This window comes from Geotrypetes seraphini, chromosome 3, assembly GCF_902459505.1.
Source record: "Geotrypetes seraphini chromosome 3, aGeoSer1.1, whole genome shotgun sequence".
Taxonomy (NCBI): Eukaryota; Metazoa; Chordata; class Amphibia; order Gymnophiona; family Dermophiidae; genus Geotrypetes; species Geotrypetes seraphini.
This window is the reverse complement of record NC_047086.1, coordinates 137880847-137902458: the sequence shown is the minus strand read 5'-3', so window position 1 is coordinate 137902458 and position 21612 is coordinate 137880847. Positions and strand designations below refer to the sequence as shown.

The following is a 21612-nucleotide window of genomic DNA, read 5'->3' as shown; positions in this document are numbered from 1 at the left end:
AACTTGAAGTCCATATATGTGATGGGGCAAAATCAAGGCTGGCTCAGCTTGCCCCTTATGAGCAGGAATTACCTGGAAATTTTAGGGCAGACTGCAGGGACAGCAATAGTAATTCTAACTGCTAATAATCAAGCTGTATCCTGTCATACTCCTAGATGTTTGGAATACCAAAGTGCTATCAAATAACCTACCTGTTGCAATGCCATCAAAGAGAGATAACACTCGGATAGGCTTCCTCCTTTCAGCTGCAACTGGAGGGTAAAGCTTTGGTGGATCCTTGAAAAGCAAACAGAATAACAAATGTCTAGGGTATGCAAAGTGAATTTAGTTACAGTGAATTTTTAGAAACTTAATTCATCAAATTCTACCTCTGTATTCAAACTTATTAATACAGGTAGGAGCAGGACTGGCCTGTGCCTCCACAGTAGTGACCTGTACTTTGATGACAGATGTCTGGGTTCAAATCCTATGTATAATTAGGCTGATGTCAGGAAACTCTGCAGAGGCAATGTGCTTTGAATGTGCATGAGTAACACCTGCTTCAAACAACAAAAGTTCTTCCTACTAGCAATGTCTAGTTTCCTAACAACCCATTATAGCAGGGCATTGAGGCACTCTGAAAAACAAGGATGGGCATAGCACTTACCATTCATATACTGACACTGGCTGGCAGTCTTGTAATTGAACATAAATTGTATTAGGTCCTACCCTTGTCATCACTTTTTCTATAGATTTATTAAATACTCACAAATTCTTGGTCATGGTTATTGGCGAAAAACATTTGCAAGCGGGAGGGCCAATCATCTCGTCGCTTTAGGAGACCATAAATGCCCTTGTGGCCACACATATAGCAGTTCCAGGGGTCTTCATTAATAGCTGCCTGGGCTGCACCAGGTCCAACCAATAGGTCAACACATTCTACACAGAAGCACCTATGAATGAAAAGAATAAAAAGACATCCTTAATGCAGAGAATTTACCAGTGTAGGAACCTGAAACATATGACATGCTGACATATAAAGCCTTATTGGAGAGTAAATTTACTTCTGTACCAGAGAAAGAGAGATTAAGTTCTTACCTTGATAATATCTTTTCAAGTAGATAGGAATGGTATGCTAAACCTTAGGGTACTCTGTCCATTCTTGCGAGCATACTGCAGAAAGATGTCAATCACAGCTTTTGAAGCCTCCTCCTTCTCCCAGGAGTCTGCTGCTCCTTCAGTTTGTTCCAAAACATGCAAGAGCTCTAGAGTAAAAAACATGCAGAAAGAGGCACATGGGGAACTCCCCAAAACTAAGGTTCTGATCTGCTCATTTAAAAGATATAATAATCAATAAAGAAACCGTAATGTATAAATGAGCAAACATTACCATTGAACAGTAAAACACATCAAATAAAAGCAAGTTTGAGTATTAGTGGAGCTCAATTATCTCCTTAGATTCTATTTACAAACTGATTCTGAACCCCCCGACTGACTGGAAGAGAAGTCTTAGCTAAGGAGAGGACCGTAAAGCATAAGGAAGAAACAAGCGCATCAGAAATTATCGGGCGGGTGGTGTCAGCATACTATTCCTATCTACTGGAAAATATATTATTAAGGTAATCTAATCTAGTCATCGATTTATATACCGGGTCATCTCCCAACAGAGCTCCACTCAGTTCACATGTAATTGAGACTAGAGTACATAAGAAGAGCATGAGAGAAGTAAGAGCTCTATTATTATTTCATTGATACTATAGTTAAGCCGTTTGAATATTGTTTGAACAGAAGAGTTTTCAGGGCTTTACGAAATTGTTGTAGCTGACCTATCAGTCTAATAGAGTCATATTTAATTCCCTTAAAGGAGGGAAAGATAGCGTATATCTCTGTATATTTCTTGAAAGACAAGATCTAAAGGTATTCCAATATAAGGGGACTAAAGGGTTAAATATTCCATAAAGAAGCTTGAAGATTATGCATGCACATTTAAATTGGATCCTAAAGCACAGTTACTTACCATAGCAGGTGTTATCTGGAGACTGCAGGCAGATATTCTCACATATGCGTGATGTCATCCATGGAGCCCAGTACAGACAGTATGACAAGTGAACTGTCACTTTAAATTTTAAGCAAGTTGTAAAGCCAACCGGGGGAGTGAGAGGGATGTGAGAATATCTGCTTGCTGTCTCTGGATAACACCTGTTACAGTAAATAACTGTGCTTTATCCTAGGACATGTAGCAGCATATTCTCACATATGGGACTCCCTAGCTTAATACAGTGAGATGGAGGGAGAGTTGGCCACTAAGAAAATAAATTTTGTAAGACTGCTTGGCTGAAGTGCCCGTCTCATCTGGAATATGATTCCAGACAATAGTGAAACGTGAAAACATGAACTGAGGACCAAGTAGCTGCTTTGCAGATTTCATCAATGGGAGTGGAATGCAAGAATGCAACTGAAGCTGCCATAGCTTGGACTTATTGTACTGTTACACAATCCCTGAGCTGCAGCCCAGCTTGAGCATAGCAGAAGGAGATACAGACCGCAAGTCATGTGGAAATGATTTTCTTGGTTACTGGGTGGCCCAATCTGTTGGGATCAAAGGAGAGGAACCGTTGAGGAGAAGCTCTGTGAGACTGAGTCCTTTGTAAGTAATAAGCCAAGGCTCGTTTGCAGTCCAAGGTATGAAGAGCTGTTTCTCCAGGGTGAGTATGAGGTTTGGAAAGAAAACTGGAAGCAAAATGAATTGATTTAAATGAAATTCCGTGACCATCTTTGACAAGAATTTAGGATGGGTGCGGAAAATCATGGTGGATCTGCCACCAATGCTTGAAGCTCACTTAGTCGACATGCAAAAGTGATGGAGATTAAAAATACCATACTCGTATGTTTTGAGCAATTGCTCAGGTCCAAATATTCTTGGCTTATTGGCAGAGAACCCGCCCCTCCTTGCTTGTTTATGCAATACATTGTGACTTGATTATCCGTGCGGACAAGGAGGACGTGATTAGATATATTGTGCTGAAAAGTCTTCAGAGCATTGCAAATGGCTCTGAGTTCTAAGAGGTGTATGTGGAGCTTTTGTTCTTGCGCAGACCAGTGACCTTGTGTCTGGAGACCGTCCAGGTGAGCTCCCCAAGCATTCGCTGACAAGTCTGTGGTCAGGACCTTCTGATGTGGAGGTGTTTGAAATAGCAGCCCTTTGGAAAGATTTGAGTAATTCATTCACAACTGAAGAGATTGACGAAGCGATGATGTGATTGCAATGCTTTGTGAGAATGGATCAAAAGCTTGAGAACATTTCAATGTGTCTAGAGTCAGGAGTGGTACCAGAGGACTGGAGAAGGGTGGATGTGGTCCCACTCCACAAAAGTTGAAGTAAGGAAGAAGTAAGGAATTACAGGGAGATACGCTTTTAACACAGAGATTGGTGAAGTTTCTGGAATCCTGTGCATTACAGGACCAGAGGCAACATGGATTCACCAGAGGTAGGTCTTGTCAGATAAATCTGATTAATTTCTTTGGCTGGGTGACCAGAAAATTGGATAGAGGGAGTGTGCTAGATGAGGTGTATTTAGATTTTAGCAAAGCCTTCGACAGTGTTCCACACAGGCATCTAATAAATAAACTGAGTGCCCTCGGGATGGATCCCAAGGTGACGGGCTGGGTCAAGAACTGTTTGAGTGGAAGGTGACAGAGGGTAGTGATCAAAGGCGATCACTCTGAGGAAAGGAATGTTACCAGTGGTGTGCCTCAAGTTTCTGTTCTTGGGCCTATTCCTTTTATTTTCAAATAAGTTTTTCTTAACAGTTTAAAACAAGAAGACACAATCAATAAACACTCCAAGTAAAACAAATAAACAAAAAAAATAATTATAATACAGAGAATACCCTCAGTAAACCATAGTGTAACAAAATGGAACCAACTCCTAATATGTGATTCTGACTGCCAGGTAGACACCAGACAACCCATAAAATAAAGACAGAAAAGATAGCTAATACTAAAAAAATAAAATAAATAATAAATAAATATATATATATGTAAAAAATGCACAACTGTTCTATCAACTATGTTATCTTATAATCCACAGGGGGGAAAAACCAAAAATTCCCCCTCCCACCCAAAACCTGTTACGCAAGGTCATGCATTTGGGCTGCAAAAACCCAAAGGAATTGTACAGTTTAGGGGATGAAGAACTTAAGTGCACAACAGAAGAGCGGGACTTGGGTGTGATTGTATGTGATGGCCAAATAGATTGAAAAGGTGATGGCGAAAATTAGAAGGATGCTAGGGTGCATAGGGAGAAGTATGGCCAGTATGAAAAAGGAGGTACTGATGCCCCTGTATAAAACTCTGGTGAGAACTCATTTAGGATATTGTGTATAATTCTGGAGGCTGCACCTTCAAAAAGATATAAAAAGGATGGAGTCAGTCCAGAGGAAGGCTACTAAAATGGTGCGTGATCTTCATCATAAGGCGTATAGGGACAGACTATCTCAATATGTATACTTTAGAGCAGGGGTGTCAAAGTCCCTCCTTGATGGCCGCAATCCAGTTGGGTTTTCAGGATTTCCCCAATGAATATTCATGAAATCTATCTGCATGCACTGCTTTCATTGTATGCTAATAGATCTCATGCATATTCATTGGGGAAATCCTGAAAATCCGACTGGATTGCGGCCCTCGAGGAGGGACTTTGATACTCCTGCTTTAGAGCAAAGGTGAGAGAGGGGAGATAAGATAGAGACGTTTAAATACCTATGTGGCATAAATGTGCATGATTCTAGTCTCTTTCAATTGAAAGGAAGCTCTGGAATGAGATAGCATAGGATGAAATTAAGAGGTGATAGGCTCCGGAGTAATCTAAGGAAATACTTTTTTACAGAAAGGTGGTAGATGCGTGGAGCAGTCTCTCGGAAGAAGTGGAAACAGAGACTGTGTCTGAATTCAATAAGGCGTGGGATAGGCACGTGGGATCTCTCAGAGATAGAATGAATTAATGGTTACTGTGGATGGGCAGACTAGATGGCCATCTGACCTTTACCTGCCATCATGTTTCTATCTGTTTGTTGAACTACCTTCATGGCTATATACAAAATGCACTTATGAGTGTGATCGTTGCACAAGAAATGCTACTTGAATATTTGGTATAGGAAAAAAATTTTTTTTTCCCCTAAATCTTTATTCATTTTCATTTCATACAACAAGTGTATAATATTATATCAGAGAACTCATACAAATCACTTGACAAATCTTATCAACATATTCATAAGTACATAAAAGAACTCCCTCCCCCTCCCATCCTTTCCAATAATAATGAATCAAGTAAATCTCACATTTTACATCCCCCCATCCCACACTAATTATACTCTTGTACGTAGAAAGGTGTCTGGTATAGGAAAAATTAAAATAAAAACATAAGAGCTGGACTATTGTCAGACCAATGGTCTAGTTAGCCCAGTATCCTCTTTCAAACAGTGGCCAGTTCAGACCAGAAATACCTGTCAGAGTCCCAAAAAGTAGTAAGATTCCATGCATCTTAACCTCAGTGAAAAGCAGAGGCTTTCTCCAGGTCTACCTAATAACAGTTTATGGACTTTTCCTTAAGGAATTTGTCCAAGCCTTTTATAAACTCAGCTGTATGGATTGCTTTTTCCATTTGCTCTGGCAATGAGATTCAGAGTTTAATTATACATTACGTGGGAAAAAAAAAATTTCCTATTTGTTTTAAATGTACTACTATGCAACTTCACAGAGTATCTCCTAGTCTTTGTACTTTTTGAAAGCATAAACAATCAATTTGTGTTTATCATTTCTCTCTATTTAGGATTTTATAGACTTCTATCATATCTTCCAGATTTCGTTCCTTTCATCTTGCTGCCCTATATGCCTGGAATATAACTACATGAGTCCATGTGTCACACCACTTCCCTTGTTCAAAAGTAGGCTGAAAACCCACATGTTTGAGAAAGCCTTCAACTCCCCACTGCTCTCTGCTCACCACCCTAGCCAGTAGTTTAACCATCCCCACTAACTGTAATCGCTACCCTGGCATCCTGTTTGTCTGTCTTGACTGATTAGATTGTGCGCTCATTTGAGCAGGGACTGTCTTCTTTGTGACTCTGTACAGCATTGAATATGTCTTGTGCACTCTAGAAATAATTAGTAGTAGTAGTCAAAAGCAAATCATGCATGAAGCAAACAACTAGAGCAGGGGTGTCCAACCTGTGGCCCGAGGACCATATGCGGCCCTGTGAAGTATTTTGTGCGTCACCGGTCAAGGGCGATGCAGTGTTTTCTTCTGCTGTCCCCGGGTGTTTACCATCTTGCTGGCTCTCTCCTCTGTCTTGCAGCAGCGTTTGCGCAGCCCCAGAAACATTTTTTTTGGCCAATGCGGACCAGGGAAGCCAAAAGGTTGGACACCCCTAAACTAGAGGCTGTCCAGAGGTGAGCTTACATTCTATACAATAATGATAAGCACTAAGGAAAACTCTTAGTTGTTTTTTGAGATCAGTCTCAGAAAAGTGTAGAAGGTATTCAAGCAAGTTCTTTGTAGGGCAAGAAAGTGGATCTAGGGCCTTGCCTTCACACTAGATGACAAATCTCCTACATTTGAAAGAATAACATCTCTTAGTGGAATCTTTCCTGGAATCCACAAAACCTTGGAGACACTCTAAGCTTTCAACATCCAGGCTATTTGGGCCAGAGACCAGAGGATGGGCTGTAGAAGAGATCCCTTGTTCTGGGTATGAAGGCCAGAAAACAGTCCAGTCTCCAGGGTTCTTTGGATGATAACTCCAGAAGAAGAGGGAATTAGATCTGTCTGGGCCAGTACAGGGCTATCAGAATCATGGTTCCCGGTCCTGTTAAAGTTTCAGCAAAGTCCTCCCCATGAGAGGAATGGGAGGATACACATACAGAAGAGCTGTCTCCCAATGCAGAAGGAAGGCACTCTGTTATGTGATCTGAACATGGAGCAACACTGAGACTTTGTGATTGAAACAAAATGGCAAAGAGATCCACCAAGGGAGTGCTCCATTCTTGGAAAATCTCTTGCAACTTGATTGTCTGTTTGAATTAGCACAATTTGGTTGTACAGCTGAAAGCCTTTAGAGCATTCCAGATAGGCCGGAGCTATAGGAAGATGCAGTAGGAGGGGGAATCCCAGGTCATTGCAGCAAGCGGCCCTGTAGGCAGGAGGGAGTGAGCCTCCCTCCTGCCGCTTGCTCTACCAAAGGTCTGGGAGGTTCTGGGGATGTGGGAGGGGGACCCAGGAATGTTGGGGTAGGTACAGGATATCAGGGGGATGTCATGGGGTGTGTAGGGCTCCGTGGCTCAGCTGATCCTGGCAGGGGGAATCCCCATCAGCTGAGCTACCAGGAATCCCCCGAAAACCAGCACAGCTGATGGAGATTCCTTCTGCCAGGATCAGCTGATGGGAAGCCTATGGGTTGTTTTTTTTTGCTCTTTGGGTGGGGGAGGGGGTCGTGACCACTGGGGGAGTAAGGGAGGGTCATGCCTTAAATCCTCCAGTGGTCTTCTTGTCAGTTTGTGCACCTTTGTGGAACTTAGACACAACTCAAACAGGTCTAACTGCCAGCGTCTAAGTTCCATCTAGTAAAGTTTTGATTATGGCTGGAGTATGTCCAGATTGAAACCCGCCCGATTCCCGCCCATAACACATCTCCCAACATGCCCCTTTGCTCTCTGGACGCACAGCAGCTTAGAAGTGCTGCTGCACTTATAGAAAGTTTGTTTTAATTATTGGCACTTGGACATCCCTGATATTAGGACGTCCAAGTGCCGACTTAGGCTGGTTTTTGGACATTTTAAACTTTTGATTATGATTACTATATCAACTGACTCCCTTTATCCACATGTTTATCCCTGCTTTCAATAAAATGTAACAAATTTGTGAGGCAAGATTTCTCATGGCTGAATCCATGTTGACTCAATAAACCAGGGATCTCAAAGTCCCTCCTTGAGGGCTGCAATCCAGTCGAGTTTTCAGGATTTCCCCAATGAATATGCATTAAAAGCAGTGCATGCACACAGATCTCATGCATATTCACTGGGGAAATCCTGAAAACCCGACTGTATTGTGGCCCTCAAGGAGGGACTTTAAGATCCCTGCATTAAACCATGTTTGCCTATGTGTTAATTAATTTTGCTCTTTATAATAAATTCTACCATTTTACCTGACATTGATGTCAGGGTCACCAGTCTGTAGTTTCATGGATCACCTCAAAGGTCAGTGTTTCAAAGAAAACATTTTTAAATCACCAGATTTTAAAAACAATGATTACATACTAATGTTTATCATCTGAATCCATAAAATGTGCAAGAATGCAGTTAAAAGAGCTAAAATGAGGAGGATGAAAAGTATTATGAATAAAGGAAAGGAAAAGAAAAAAAAAAGGAAAAGGAGCAGGGAAAGAATTATGCCTATCCCTTACCTGCAGCAGTTATTGTTTCCACACATAAGCACCTCCCTCCCACCACAACATATAGTGCAGTAGGATTGGTAACCATCATCGTCATACTGATATGCGCATTCCAGGAAACAGTTCTGCAGAGAAACACAATATCCAGCATAAGAAAGGGTGAACTATATGTCTGCTACAGCAAGGGGTGGTATATCATAATGGAACGTATCTGCTCTACGGTGGCTGGGAAACAGGCTCCATTGCAACAATCTCTTGTGTTCTAGAATTTAACCTTTCCAACCAGTGTTTTCCGTGGCTTAAAATTATTTGGTAATATGTCGGTATCCTCTCTCCCTTTTAGTCTCCTTTAATCCTTCATTTTCTGTCTACATTTTCCCTTTTTGTCTCATTCCCAATTTTGCTTTCCAACATCTTGCATGCCCCTCTTTTCCTCCAGGTTTCTTCCTTTCCTTCTTGCCCACTTTCCTGTTTCCTCTACAATTCCTTCTGAGTGCTGTTTTCACCAGTCATACCTTGCAATTTTGGCACATTCCTCCATTAAAGAGAGGGTGTTCCAAGGAGACATTCAAACTTCCACAAGAAATACAGATATCTAAAGAGAGAGGAAGAAGAAACCGCAGACATATGAAATGGTGTCACTGTAATGGAGAAGGGATCTCAGAAAGCTATGCTAAAGAAACCCCAGTGATTGATGTGAAATAACTGTTTAACTCAGGGGTAGGCAATTCCGGTCCTCGAGAGCCGGAGCTAGGTCAGGTTTTCAGGATATCCACAAAGAATATGTATGAGATGGATTTGCATGCACTGTCTCCTTGAGATGCAAATATATCTCATGCATATTCATTGTGGATATCCTGAAAACCTGACCTGGCTCCGGCTCTCGAGGACCGGAATTGCCTACTCCTGGTTTAACTCTATCATGGTATGCAGAGATCACCATACTCATTCCCTTTGGGCTGAGATTCAGGCCAAACTGAAGTCTTCATGCATTATATAGTTCTTACACAGTGCTCTGATCATAAAATGCTTGAGCTGGACGAAAACTCAAAGATAACATGAAATCTCCAAAGATTAAACACCACCATTCTTCCATTATATTACAGGCCTGACAGCCTTAAATATTTGAAGCAATCAGGCACTTTCATTTTATGCAATGTGATATTTAAAAAAAACACTTGCTAGAAAGCTTTAAATGGTCATCAAAATAACAAGTATACTATTCTTTAAGATGATTACACACAATAAACATCCATGAACTGCTCCCACTGTGAAAAACAGAATCTACAAAATGGTATCAGATATTCTGGACTTAGATTCACATGCAGGGACATTTTCGACAGTCAGAGTTTGGATGTTTTAAGAAAGACATCTAGAAATTCTGAAGTAAACATGTCCATTCTCATAACTGCCACCACATGTCTAACTGTTTTGTTTTTTTTTGGAAAAGAAACTATCTACACATTTTAACTCTTAGTACGTCTATCACTGACTCTCAAATATAAAGATGTCCACATGAAAAACGTATAAAAACAAGCTGTTTGGACGTGGTACCTAATTGCCGTACCCTGTCAGAACAGTTTGCCATCAGCTAATCGCAGCAAGGGAATCCCCATCTGCTGAGCCAGTTTCGGGGATTCCTACTGGCTCAGCTGATGGGATTCCTCCTGCCAGGATCAACTGAATTGGCAGAGAGATTCCTCTCTCCCTCACAGGCAACTCCTCTACAGAGAGCCCCTGCACTACACCTCTTCCCCTAATATTCCCACTCCTTCCTGCCACTGGGCCCCATCAAACCCCAAAACCCCCCCCAAACCGAGGCACTCCCTGAATCTGTGGCACCCCACCCCTAACATTCCCATACCTTCAATGACAATCCAGTGAGAGAGATGCCTACTCCCTCCTGTCAGCCTCTTCATAACGGCGGGCCTTCCTCTTCCCAGTGCATCCTGTGATGCACTGGGAGGGGTCTAAGGCTCTGATTGGCCCAGGTGGGTGGAGCTATAGGTACCTGGGCCAATCAGAGCCTTAGTCCCCCTCCAGTGCATCCCAGGATACACCGGGAAGGGGAAGGCCCGCCATTAAGAAGAGGCGGGCCTGCCGGCAGGAGGAATGAGCATCCCTTCCACCAAATTGTCATTGAAGATATGGGGTTGTGGGTGGGGAGTCACGACAGGGTGTCAGAGGTTCGGGGATTGCTGAAGTTTGGGGTGGGGAATCGGGGTTTGATGGGGCCTGGTGGCAGGAGGAAGTGGGCATCCTTCCTGCCAATTTTTGTACCAAAGGTATGGAGGGGGTGTGGGGGGATGTCAGGGAGTGGGGTGTTGGGAATGTTGGGGGGAGGGGTGTAGTGCAGGAGGAGTGGTCTCTGTGGAGGGGACTGGAGGATCGACACCTGTGAGGGAGGAAGGGAGGGAGAGAGAGAGAGAGGAATCTCCATGCCAGTTCAGTTGATCCTGGCAGGGGGAATCCAAATTAGCTGAGCCAGCAGGAATCCCCAAAATCTGCTCAGCTGATAGGGATTCCCCTGCCAGGATTAGCTGATGGCAAGCCTACTGGGTTTTTTCTGTCCAAGGGTGGTGGGAGGGGATCGTGACCCCTGGGGGAGTAAAGGGGGGTCGTGCCTTAAACCCTCCAGTGGTCACCTTTTGAATACTTAAGACGCATGTAAAACAGGTCTTAAGTAAGTTCCACCTTGGACATCCTGGGAAAGCTTCAATTATTGTTGCAGGACATCCAGGTTTAAGCCCGCCCAATGCCTGCCCATAACACACCTCCCAACATGCCCATTTGAGCTCTGGACGCACAGTGGCTTAGAACTGCTACTGGACATCCAGCAAGTCAATTTCAATTATTGACACTTGGAAGTGTCAATAATCCGTCCTCCTTTTTCTAGAGCCATACCTCTAAGCTTCTTTTTAACCATTCTTCTCACATTATCATAGTCTTCTTTTTAAAGTTAAATGCTGTGGATTGGATTTCCTGTGTGAACTTACTCCAGGGATTATATCAAATCTGATCATGTTACGAGATCAGTGTTATCAAGCAACCTTAGCACCATTACCTCCTGCACCAATTCATGCACTCTACTAAGAACTAGCCTAAGGCCAATAGATTACAAAGAATTATTAATGCATATTGATATATGTCACATTAGGATAAAAATTTATATTGCACTGTAACTGTCAAATCTATACTGTAAACTACATATTATATATATTGGTATTAGATCACTAGTATGAGTCAAGTAAGGATAAAACTTGTATTGAAAAACCTTGCACTGGAACTATGGCAAATTGTAACCTGTAAACTATATATTATGTACGTCACCCTGTAACCCATTCTGAGCTCTTTGGGGAGCACAGGATAGTAAACAAATTAATTAAATTTAAGTAACGGAAGAGAGAAGTTAAATTATTAGCAACATGGAAGCCAAAGACATGTTCCAGTGGATGGCTGCACAATTTCAGAAACAGGAAGGCCTATAGATAGTTTTACAAAAAGTTGTCGAAGCAGCTAGATAACAACAAAAGCCTTTACTGAGGCTTCTAGAACAACAGATTAAAAAAACAAAACAAAACACTGGGGAGATGATACAGAGAACTCCAGAATTCAGCCTCTGGAATGGGGACCTTACATCTTACCCCTAGTGGTTTATAGGCCCTAATACTGGAGAAAATGGTTCCACTGATGAAGCTGAGGATTGCCTAGTTACCGATCCATCTTTTTTCCCTCCAAAAAAGATTGACTTGAATATAATCTGAGGTTAGAAATTTGGGTTATCATGGTGAGCCAATCTATAAAGACTGTTCAGCAAAGCGGGGTGGAACGTCCTGACGTGAGAAGGCCCAAAGAAGCCCATTTACATTGCTGCTGCGACGCTGCCTTTTGGAAGTAGGTAATGATATGTCAGTCTCGCGGTTGGCGTGGGGAGGGAGAGATGGAAGGGTTGGTGGGGGATCGGCTGCGTGGTAGGGGGAATAGAAAGATGCAGGAGGTTTGGTATTGGGCAGTTTCCCCGAAAATAAGACCTAGTGCAGTGTCTTATTTTCGGGGAAACACAGTATAAGCAACCACAAACTTTAAATAAATTTAAACAGGGGGCGTGGCTTGGACGCGCATGAGGAAGGTCGGCTAATAAGTGAGCTCCAGAGAAAAGACCTTGAAAGTCCGGAAAAAGTCAAAAAGATTTAAAATTGGATAAAAAAAAAAGTGCTTAGACTAAATAAAGAAGATAAGATAAAAGGATGGCAACAGGAAAACAAAACAAGAATGACTTTGCGATGTCTGGAAGCAGTAAGAGAGCAAAACCGGAACAGGAGTCAGGCTTAAAGATGGCAGATGTAGAAGTAATAAAAGAACTGAAAGAAATAAAAGAAATGTTATCAATTTTAACTAAAAAAGTAACGAATATATCGGAGGAAGTTTCCACATTAAACAAAAAAATGGATCTCCTGGAATTAAAATCTAATAACCTAGAAGAAAGAATGATGATTGTAGAAGAAGAAGCATGCTGCAGTCGAGCAGATAGGAAAAAAATAGATCTACTTACTAAAGAAATTGAAGATTATTCGAACCGAGAAAGAAGAAGTAATGTCCGTTTGATTGGATTACCAGAAGGAGCAGAGAAGGGAAATCCGGTAGCCTTTATTGAAAATCTGCTTCCCAAACTACTTCCGATAAAAACAAACTATCCCATAGAGGTAGAAAGGGCACATAGAGTGCCTATGAAAAAAGGAGAAAATCAACATCTGCCAAGGCCATTTATATTCAAACTATTGCGCCACCAACAGGTCTTAGAAATACTTCAGCTAGCAAAACAAAATAAAGGACTTAAATATCAAGATGTTTACATCCATTTTGTTCCTGACTTCGCTAAAAACACAGCAATAAAAAGAAAAAAGCTGTTGGAATTGAGACCAAAGCTAAGAGAATTGGGAGCAAAATTTGGTTTAATGTATCCTGCAAACATGAAGGTTACCATCGGAAACAAAACTTTAACATTTGATGATGCAGAGAAACTAGAAAGATTTATTCAAACTCAAGAAGTGCCTATGTCATCCTAATTTGATTAATATGTCTTTAAATATATTGATTAGAAATGATGAAAATTGAATTATATTAACATATATTGATTATATAGCATATATTGATTATATAGCAAAAAAAAAAAAAAAAATGAATGATTTTATTTTAAAGGAAAAGATTTCTGTGTTTTAAAATACAACGATTTAGAATGCTTAGATTAGCTTCAAATGTATTCTTTTCTAACGTCTCTCTTACAGTAGAACTAGAATGTAATAAACATTCTAAAATGCAAATGAAATTTATTAAAAGGCTTAAATACAATTTATATAATAGAGAGTTAACAAAATAGATGTTATAATATATGATATGAAAAGAAAGAAAATAGACAGGAAATTGAACGATTTAATATAAAAAATATTTAATTATATTTAAAAGACTATTCTGCAAATTGATTTCTGATAAAATAGAATGATGAAATATGGGAAAAAAAAAAATAAAAAAAAAATGAATGAGGGGAGTGGTTCTTCGTGTGGGATTTCTCTCTTCTGGGGGGGGTTGCTGCGGAATTACACACCGCAAATAAGAAAAGGTTTGTTGGATTTGTTTTCCCTCTACTCTCTCTCAAAAGTTTTAAAACTTAAAAACTCAGAATCCCGAAAGTCTGTGCGAAAAGGAAACAGGAAATGGATTTTTTCTACATACACCGGAACATAATATGAACTTACTCCATAAAATACAAGAAGAAAAAGAAGGAAAAGGATATTAGAACTTGAACTACAAGAAAAGGGAAACTTGTAAAGACCTATTTAAACTGTTCTCCTTCAAGGGAAAAAAAGAAGAAAGAAGATAAGGACAGTAAAGAAAAGAAAAGGAAAAAGAGAAGAGAGAGGAAGAGAGATAGACAAAAAGAGAAAAATACATAATAGCTGGTGTGTGGTTTCGTGGTGATCTCTCGTAGGGGGGAGGAATCTTTGCTCGTGGAATCACTTTTCACATAACATTATACTCCCATATTAATAATATCACGATGATAAAGTAAAAGATGAAAAAAAAAAAAAAAACAGGGAAAAAAAAAAAAAAGGGGGAAACGTTTTAAAGTTTTAGAATATAAGTAAAGATAAACAATATCTGTCTGTGATTTCATTAATGCTTTCAGTTTCTGCCAAAACCAAGCAGCTAATTTTGGTCGCAGATTCAATTGAGGCATAAATCAAAGATCTTTGCTTGGACTCTAACCATCGGCTTGCACTACTGGATGCAAAGAAACACATTAAAAAGGCTGTAAAACCAGAGACAAAGCTGCAAGTAAAGATAAACAATATATATTTATTTGTTTTTACAATAAACAATTTATATTTAACAGGGGGAAAAAAAAAGAAAGAAATATATATATAATAATAAAAAGATATTAAAGATTTAATAATATTGAATATAAAAATTTTGATATATTAAGAAATATATATGAAATTTATTTAGTTAATTCATGATTACTAAAATATATGAATTATTACTTACATTTTAATATAATTTTAATATTCAGATGACTTAAATTGAATATTGAAAGTTTTAAGGTCTTCTTGGAGTGTGTTATTGCTGATCTTGATATGCGTGAGGCCAAGTGTACACAACTTTTGTTAATTGGGGAGGGATGGGAGGGGGATGGGAAAAGGGGAATGGAATTAGATATAAGTAAGGAATTGATAATAAGAAAAGGAATAAATATTAAACATGTGTGAATGTCTGATCTAAACTTTTATTATAGAGTTCTAATTCAAACATTACTTATTAATTTAGATGGCTCTTAAAATTTATTCTCTTAATGTCAATGGTCTTAACCATCCAATCAAAAGAAAGAGAATACTGAATTTTCTTCATAAGCAAAACGCTGACATATATTTCATACAAGAGACCCATCTGATAGGACTTGAATCTAATAAACTAATAGGGGGTTGGGTGTCCAAATGTTTTTTTGCACCTGCTATTGGTAAAAAAGCGGGAGTAGCTATTCTCATAAATAAGAAATTCATAGCAGATTTCAAATTAATAAAATTTGATCCACTAGGAAGATGGGTACATATTAAAATGAATCTGAGAAATACAACCCTGGATTTATTTAATTTATATGCTCCTAATTCAAATCAAAGGAGTTTTTCAAAAATATTCAACAGATATTACTACCACTGGCTGCTTCTAATTTAATAGTAGCTGGAGATTTCAATGCTGTAATGGATCCTATTTTGGATAAAAAACCAAGTAAAATTATGAAATCATTAGGATTAGACAATTTGATACAATCTTGTGATTTAGTTGATATATGGCGTATCCTTCATTTTAATGATCAGGAATATTCTTTTTGTTCTCAGGTCCATAAATCCTTTTCAAGAATTGATTATATATTTGTTTCTAATAATATTGCACAAAGAGTGATAAAAGCAATTATTGATCCTATAATTATTTCAGATCATGCTGGTGTGTGGGTTGATCTGCAGGATGATATATCAGTTTTTTCTAAACCAATTTGGAGATTTGATAATGCTTTGCTTGCAGACATGAACTTTATAGAAGATATTAAAGTAAAAATGGATGAATTTTTTCAAATTAATAATTCAGACAACATAAATATTGAAATTTTATGGGATGCTTATAAAGCAACAATGAGAGGAAATATTATATCATATTCCGCATATAAGAAAAAATAACTTAAAAAACAATTTATAGAATTGGAGCAAGAAATTAAATTACTAGAACATAAATTAATTATAAAATGGGAACATGATACATTACAGAAATTATTAAAAACAAAAGTTAAATATAATGAGATTTCTTCTCAATTTGTAAGAAAAGATATGCTCTATAGACAAGTACAGTATTATGGAAATTCAAATAAGGCTGGAAGATTGTTAGCAAATTTTATTAAAGCAAAAAAAAGAAAAACTAAAATAATTGCAATTAAAGATAAGCAGGGCAATACACACACCAACATTGAAGAAATTATAAAACAATTTCTTGATTTTTATAAGGATTTATATACTTCTAATACTTATGAAAATAAAGAACAAGATGGTTTAGAGTTTTTAAAGTCATTTATTGGACCAAATGTTCCGGATCATATAAAAAGAAGCTTAGAAGAACATATATCTTTAAAAGAAATAGAATCAGCATTGAAGGCTCTTAGAGTTGGATCCGTTCCAGGTGGAGATGGATATACTGTTGAATATTATAAAACATTTCAAAATACTTTATTACCTTATCTATTAAATTTATACCAATATCAAATGAATAATGGAAATATATCAGGAACTATGGCTGATTCTGTTATAATTGTCTTGCCAAAACCAAACAGGGATCCGACATTGATAACAAACTATAGGCCTATATCTTTGATGAATGTAGATGCTAAATTAATTGCTAAAGTGCTAGCTATAAGGCTAGCAAAAGCTCTTCCTTTTATCATTGATGTACATCAAACAGGATTTGTTGCTAAAAGACACTCTTCACATAACACTAGATTAGCATTTCATTCTTTAAATTTAGCAAAAAATTTGAATGATCCAGCTTTTCTAATATCATTAGATGCAGAAAAAGCATTTGATAGAGTAGAATGGAAGTTTATGTATCAAGCTCTAGAATGGTTTGGTGTAGGACCTGGTTTTATTAAAATGATTCAAACATTATATAGCTCCCCTGGAGCAAGATTAAATATAAACAATAACTTATCTGATAAATTTAACTTGCTAAGGGGAGTTAGACAAGGTTGTCCTTTATCTCCCTTACTTTTTGATATCGTTCTGGAACCCTTATTAATTGCAATAAATCAAACTAAGGGAATAAAGGGAATCACATTTTCTAATTGGGAATTTAAATTATCTGCGTATGCAGATGATATTTTATTATATTTAAGAGAACCAGAAGACACCATTCCAGATCTACTTAACTTAATAGAAAAGTTTGGAAAGTTTTCTGGATATAAAATCAATTGGGAAAAATCTGAAGTTCTTCCAATTAATATCCATTGTACCAAAGGATTATTTGATTCATATTCATTTAAATGGAAAGAGGAAGGACTAAAATATTTAGGTATTCTTATAAAAAATACAATTGATGACACAGTAAAAGAGAATGAAAAACTTTTATTAAAGAAAATAACAGAAATGTGCGAGCAATGGAATCCTTTACATCTTTCTTGGTGGGGAAGAGTTCAAACAATTAAAATGATGATTTTACCTGTGGTTTGTTATCAAATGAGTATGATCCCAATATTTTTTCAGGGGTCATTTTATAAAAAGTTAAACAGTATACTAACAAAATTTGTTTGGTTTGGGAAAAGACCCAGAATCGCTTTAGCATCATTACAAAAAACAATTAAGGAAGGAGGGGTAAATTTTCCAAATTTCTATAGGTACCATCAAGCCTATATTTTAAGACAGGGTATGTATTGGATCCTCCCAGATCTCATGGAAAATGTACCTGATTGGTTATATTTAGAATGGCGCCTCATGTTCCCTTTACATCCAGAACATTTCATTAGTATAACAATGCCCAGGAGTTATAAAGATCATAGAATTCTAATAGATACATGGAAAACATTAAGATTTATAAGCAATTTATCAACAAATCCATTGGCTAAATCTTTAAATCAATCTATTTGGGTAAACTCCAGGATCAAAATTGGTGGATTTAAAATAGTATGGAAACAATGGATAATAGCAGGTATACGTACTTTAAAAGATGTAATAATAAATGGATCACTGCTTAGTTTTTCACAATTGCAACAAAAATTTGGATTAGAAAAAACACAATATTTTAAATGGATGCAATTGAAGCAGGCTATTCAGGAAGGGTTCCCTGAATGGAAGAATCTTAATAATCAATATAGTTTGCCAATCCTTTGTTTTCAAGCAGATTTTCTAGGACACCAAGCTGCAAAATGGTATAAGATTATATATGAATTTTCAAACAAAAAAAAAGAGAACAGGACTTAGGGACATTTGGAGTATTGAGATAGGACAGACAATTTCTGCATCTCAATGGCAAAAATTTTGGTCCTGGAGAATACATACTACAAGGTCAGCATCTATGAGTTTTTATTACATGGATTACATGGATGTTACATGGATTACATGGATGTTTTTATTACAAAGAGTTTTATGGACCCCTACAAGATTACAGAAATTAGATAGTAGTAGATCTAATAGATGCTGGCATTGTAAGATAGAAGTGGGGACATTAGATCATTTATTATTCTTTTGTCCCTGTATTAATTCCTTTTGGAAATTAATTTGGCCCCAAATTAATAAATTATTAGAAAATCATGTTGGACTATCATATGATACAATATTATTTGGAACAACAATGAGAACACAGAGTCCGATATCAGCTAACAATAATAAACTTTTATTAATTCTAACAGGGGTCGCCATTCAGCAAATTACTCAGAATTGGAAAGATTACACTAAATTAAATTACACTTTCTGGTGGAATTCAATTTGTCATATATATAAAATGGAAAAAGTAATGGCATTACAACAAGGTTATATTAAAAAATTTAATAAAATATGGGGACCATTGACAAATTATTCTACTGATCAGATATCATAACACATGTATAGAACATATAGAGGGGGTAGGGAAGGGAAAAATATTGTAATAATAATATGATATAAAATTTTGATAAAGGGTTTCTTTAATTTACAATGTAAGAACATTTATTGATAATTTCAAGTGTTTCTTCATAATTGAATGTAATACATGTATTTCACTTGATGTAAGAATTTAAAAAAGAATAAAAATTATTTACAAAAAAAAAAAAAAAAATTTAAACAAAAATCAAACAAATCTCAAGAAGCCATTTGCAGTTTAACACCAGAGAAGAGAAACAGCACTCTACACTTTAGAATATAAAAAGAAAGCAGTTCAAATTTAACGTAAAACTGCATTTTCTGTTCATGAAATTAAAAATAAAATTATTTTTTTCTACCTTTGTTGTCTGGCCATTTTATTCATGTTTATCCCAGTTTCTTCTTTCTTTTCTTAATTTTCTTTCCAGGGTCTGCAGTCCATCTGCCTCTTCTCTCATTCCTGTCTTCACTTTCTCTCCTACATTGATCTCCGACTTTAACCTTTTCATTTCATTTTTCCTCCATTTATTTTTCTGCATTTCTCTGTTTCTATTTTTCCAGTTTTTTGCTAACTCTTCCCTCTCTCTTCCAGCATCTTTTCTCTCTCTTTCCCCCTTTATTTTCACTCTTCTAACCAATATCTACTGTTTTGCCCCTCCATCCAGCATATCCTCTTCCCTCTTTCCTCCAACACCTCATCTCTCTCTTCCCTCCCCCCTCCACCTACATCCAAGATCTCTCCCCGTCACCTTTTATCCTTTACTTCTGCAAACAAAGTCACGGGCCAGGGGCAGGCCCGACATGCGAGGCAGGCAGCCGATTCCTCCTGCTGGTGGTTCTTCATGCTGTTTGCCAGCTGTCAGGAGGAGGGGGGGGAAATGAGGAGTTAGCGGCACATCCAGATTGTGAGCAGCCCTGGCTTTGGTACTGTTCTGGTCCTGCTAAACCAGCTGGCAAAAATGAAGCCAGATGCCGTGGGGGCCTTCTTTCTTGCTAAAATGCTATAGGCTCTGCCGGTCTTAATCCCACCCTTCAAAATCAGGAAGTAACTTCAGAGAGGGCAGGATCGAGAGGGGGATAGATCTTGGATGTAGATGGAGGGGGGGAAGAGAGAGAGAGAGAGATGAGGTGTTGGAGGAAAGAGGGGCAAGACAGTAGATACTGGTTAGAAGAGTGAAAATAAAGGGGGAAAGAGAGAAAAAGAGAAGATGCTGGAAGACATAGGGAATGAAGCTGAGGACATGAATGCAATGTTGCTCAACAGCAAAGAAAAAAAATATAGAAGGAAGTGTAAGTGTTCTGAAAAACCACTGCTGGACAAACTTACCTTTCTGTCTGGATTATAAAGTTTATTTCTGCTGGTTTAAAGCATATTGATTGAGAATTGTTTATAAAGAAACCAGTGCGCTGTACAGAGGGAAAGGCAACTGCTAAATGAACTTCAAGTTTCAAGTTTATTAAACGATTTTTTAAACCGCTTAATCAGGTTTCTAAGCGGTGTACAATATAAAATTTACATAAAAACATTAAAACTGGGGATACTAGATAAAATCTAGGGGTCTTAATAAAACACTAATAAGACATAAAGACCAACTTCAAATAATAGGAACAAAGGGGAAGAACTACAATTGTAAAAGAGAAGTGAAACAAAAAAGGGAAAACACAATAGGTTAAGATAAAAAGTAATAATTTTAATTTTTTGTCTTTAAGAGGACAGTTGTTGTCCAAAGGCATCCTGGAACAAGAATGTTTTTAATTTTGCTTTAAATTGTTTTATTTCGGATTCACTGCACAAATGGTTTGGCAGCGAATTCCAGAGAGCAGGGGCAGCGACAGCAAAATTATTGGAGCGTAACGTATCGATTAATTTTAAAGAAGGTATGATGAGTCATTGAACGAAGAGATTTTAAAGTATTATAAGGAATTAAAAGTCTGTTAATGAACTCTGGTTGATTGTTTAATTTTGTTGTAAAAGTTAAAAGTAAGATTTTGTAACTTACCTTACAGTTTGCATTATAAAGTTTATTTCTGCTGGTTTAAAAGCATATTGACTGAGAATTACGTATAAAGAAAGCAGTGAGCAATGCCAGGAGAACCACTATTGACTAGAATTATCTACTGGATTATAAAAGTTAATCTATTTATTTTCTTTTTTTTTTTGCTTTAGGATAAAGTATGTATTAGATGTGTTGATAAACATTTATAAACAAAGTCCTGCCAGCTGAAGATCTCTTTCTCTAGTTCAGCAGCCAGAACTTTGATTTATAAAATGATAATTGTACAGAATATTGTTTCTTTTTATACTTTAATAAAATAAGTTCAGCATAAAACTATTCGAGGCTTGTGTGGATGGGATCAGATGGTTTGCGTGGATGGGGACTGAGCTCGCGGGGACGGGACAGGGACAAGCTCACAGGGATGAAGTGTAGACAGGGACAAATTTTTTCCCTGTGTCATTCTCTAGTTTATACCTTGATTACCTATGAATTCTTTATTGATATATGATAGAGGGACATCACTAACCCTGTCACTTAAAAGCATAG

At 37.8% G+C, this 21612-nt stretch overlaps 1 protein-coding gene across 4 annotated transcripts in view; it reads right to left on the bottom strand.

The window, feature by feature from the left end:
* Positions 1 to 21612, bottom strand: part of DNMT3A (DNA methyltransferase 3 alpha) — a 660717-nt gene that overhangs the window by 65242 nt on the left and 573863 nt on the right. For all 4 annotated transcript variants that reach the window (XM_033935457.1, XM_033935458.1, XM_033935459.1 and 1 more), the window contains 4 exons: positions 8939 to 9018; positions 8436 to 8548; positions 749 to 932; positions 192 to 276 (listed from right to left, as the gene is read on the bottom strand). In XM_033935457.1, the coding sequence (XP_033791348.1) occupies positions 192 to 276; positions 749 to 932; positions 8436 to 8548; positions 8939 to 9018 (462 nt within the window). The remainder of the gene's footprint in view (positions 1 to 191; positions 277 to 748; positions 933 to 8435; positions 8549 to 8938; positions 9019 to 21612) is intronic.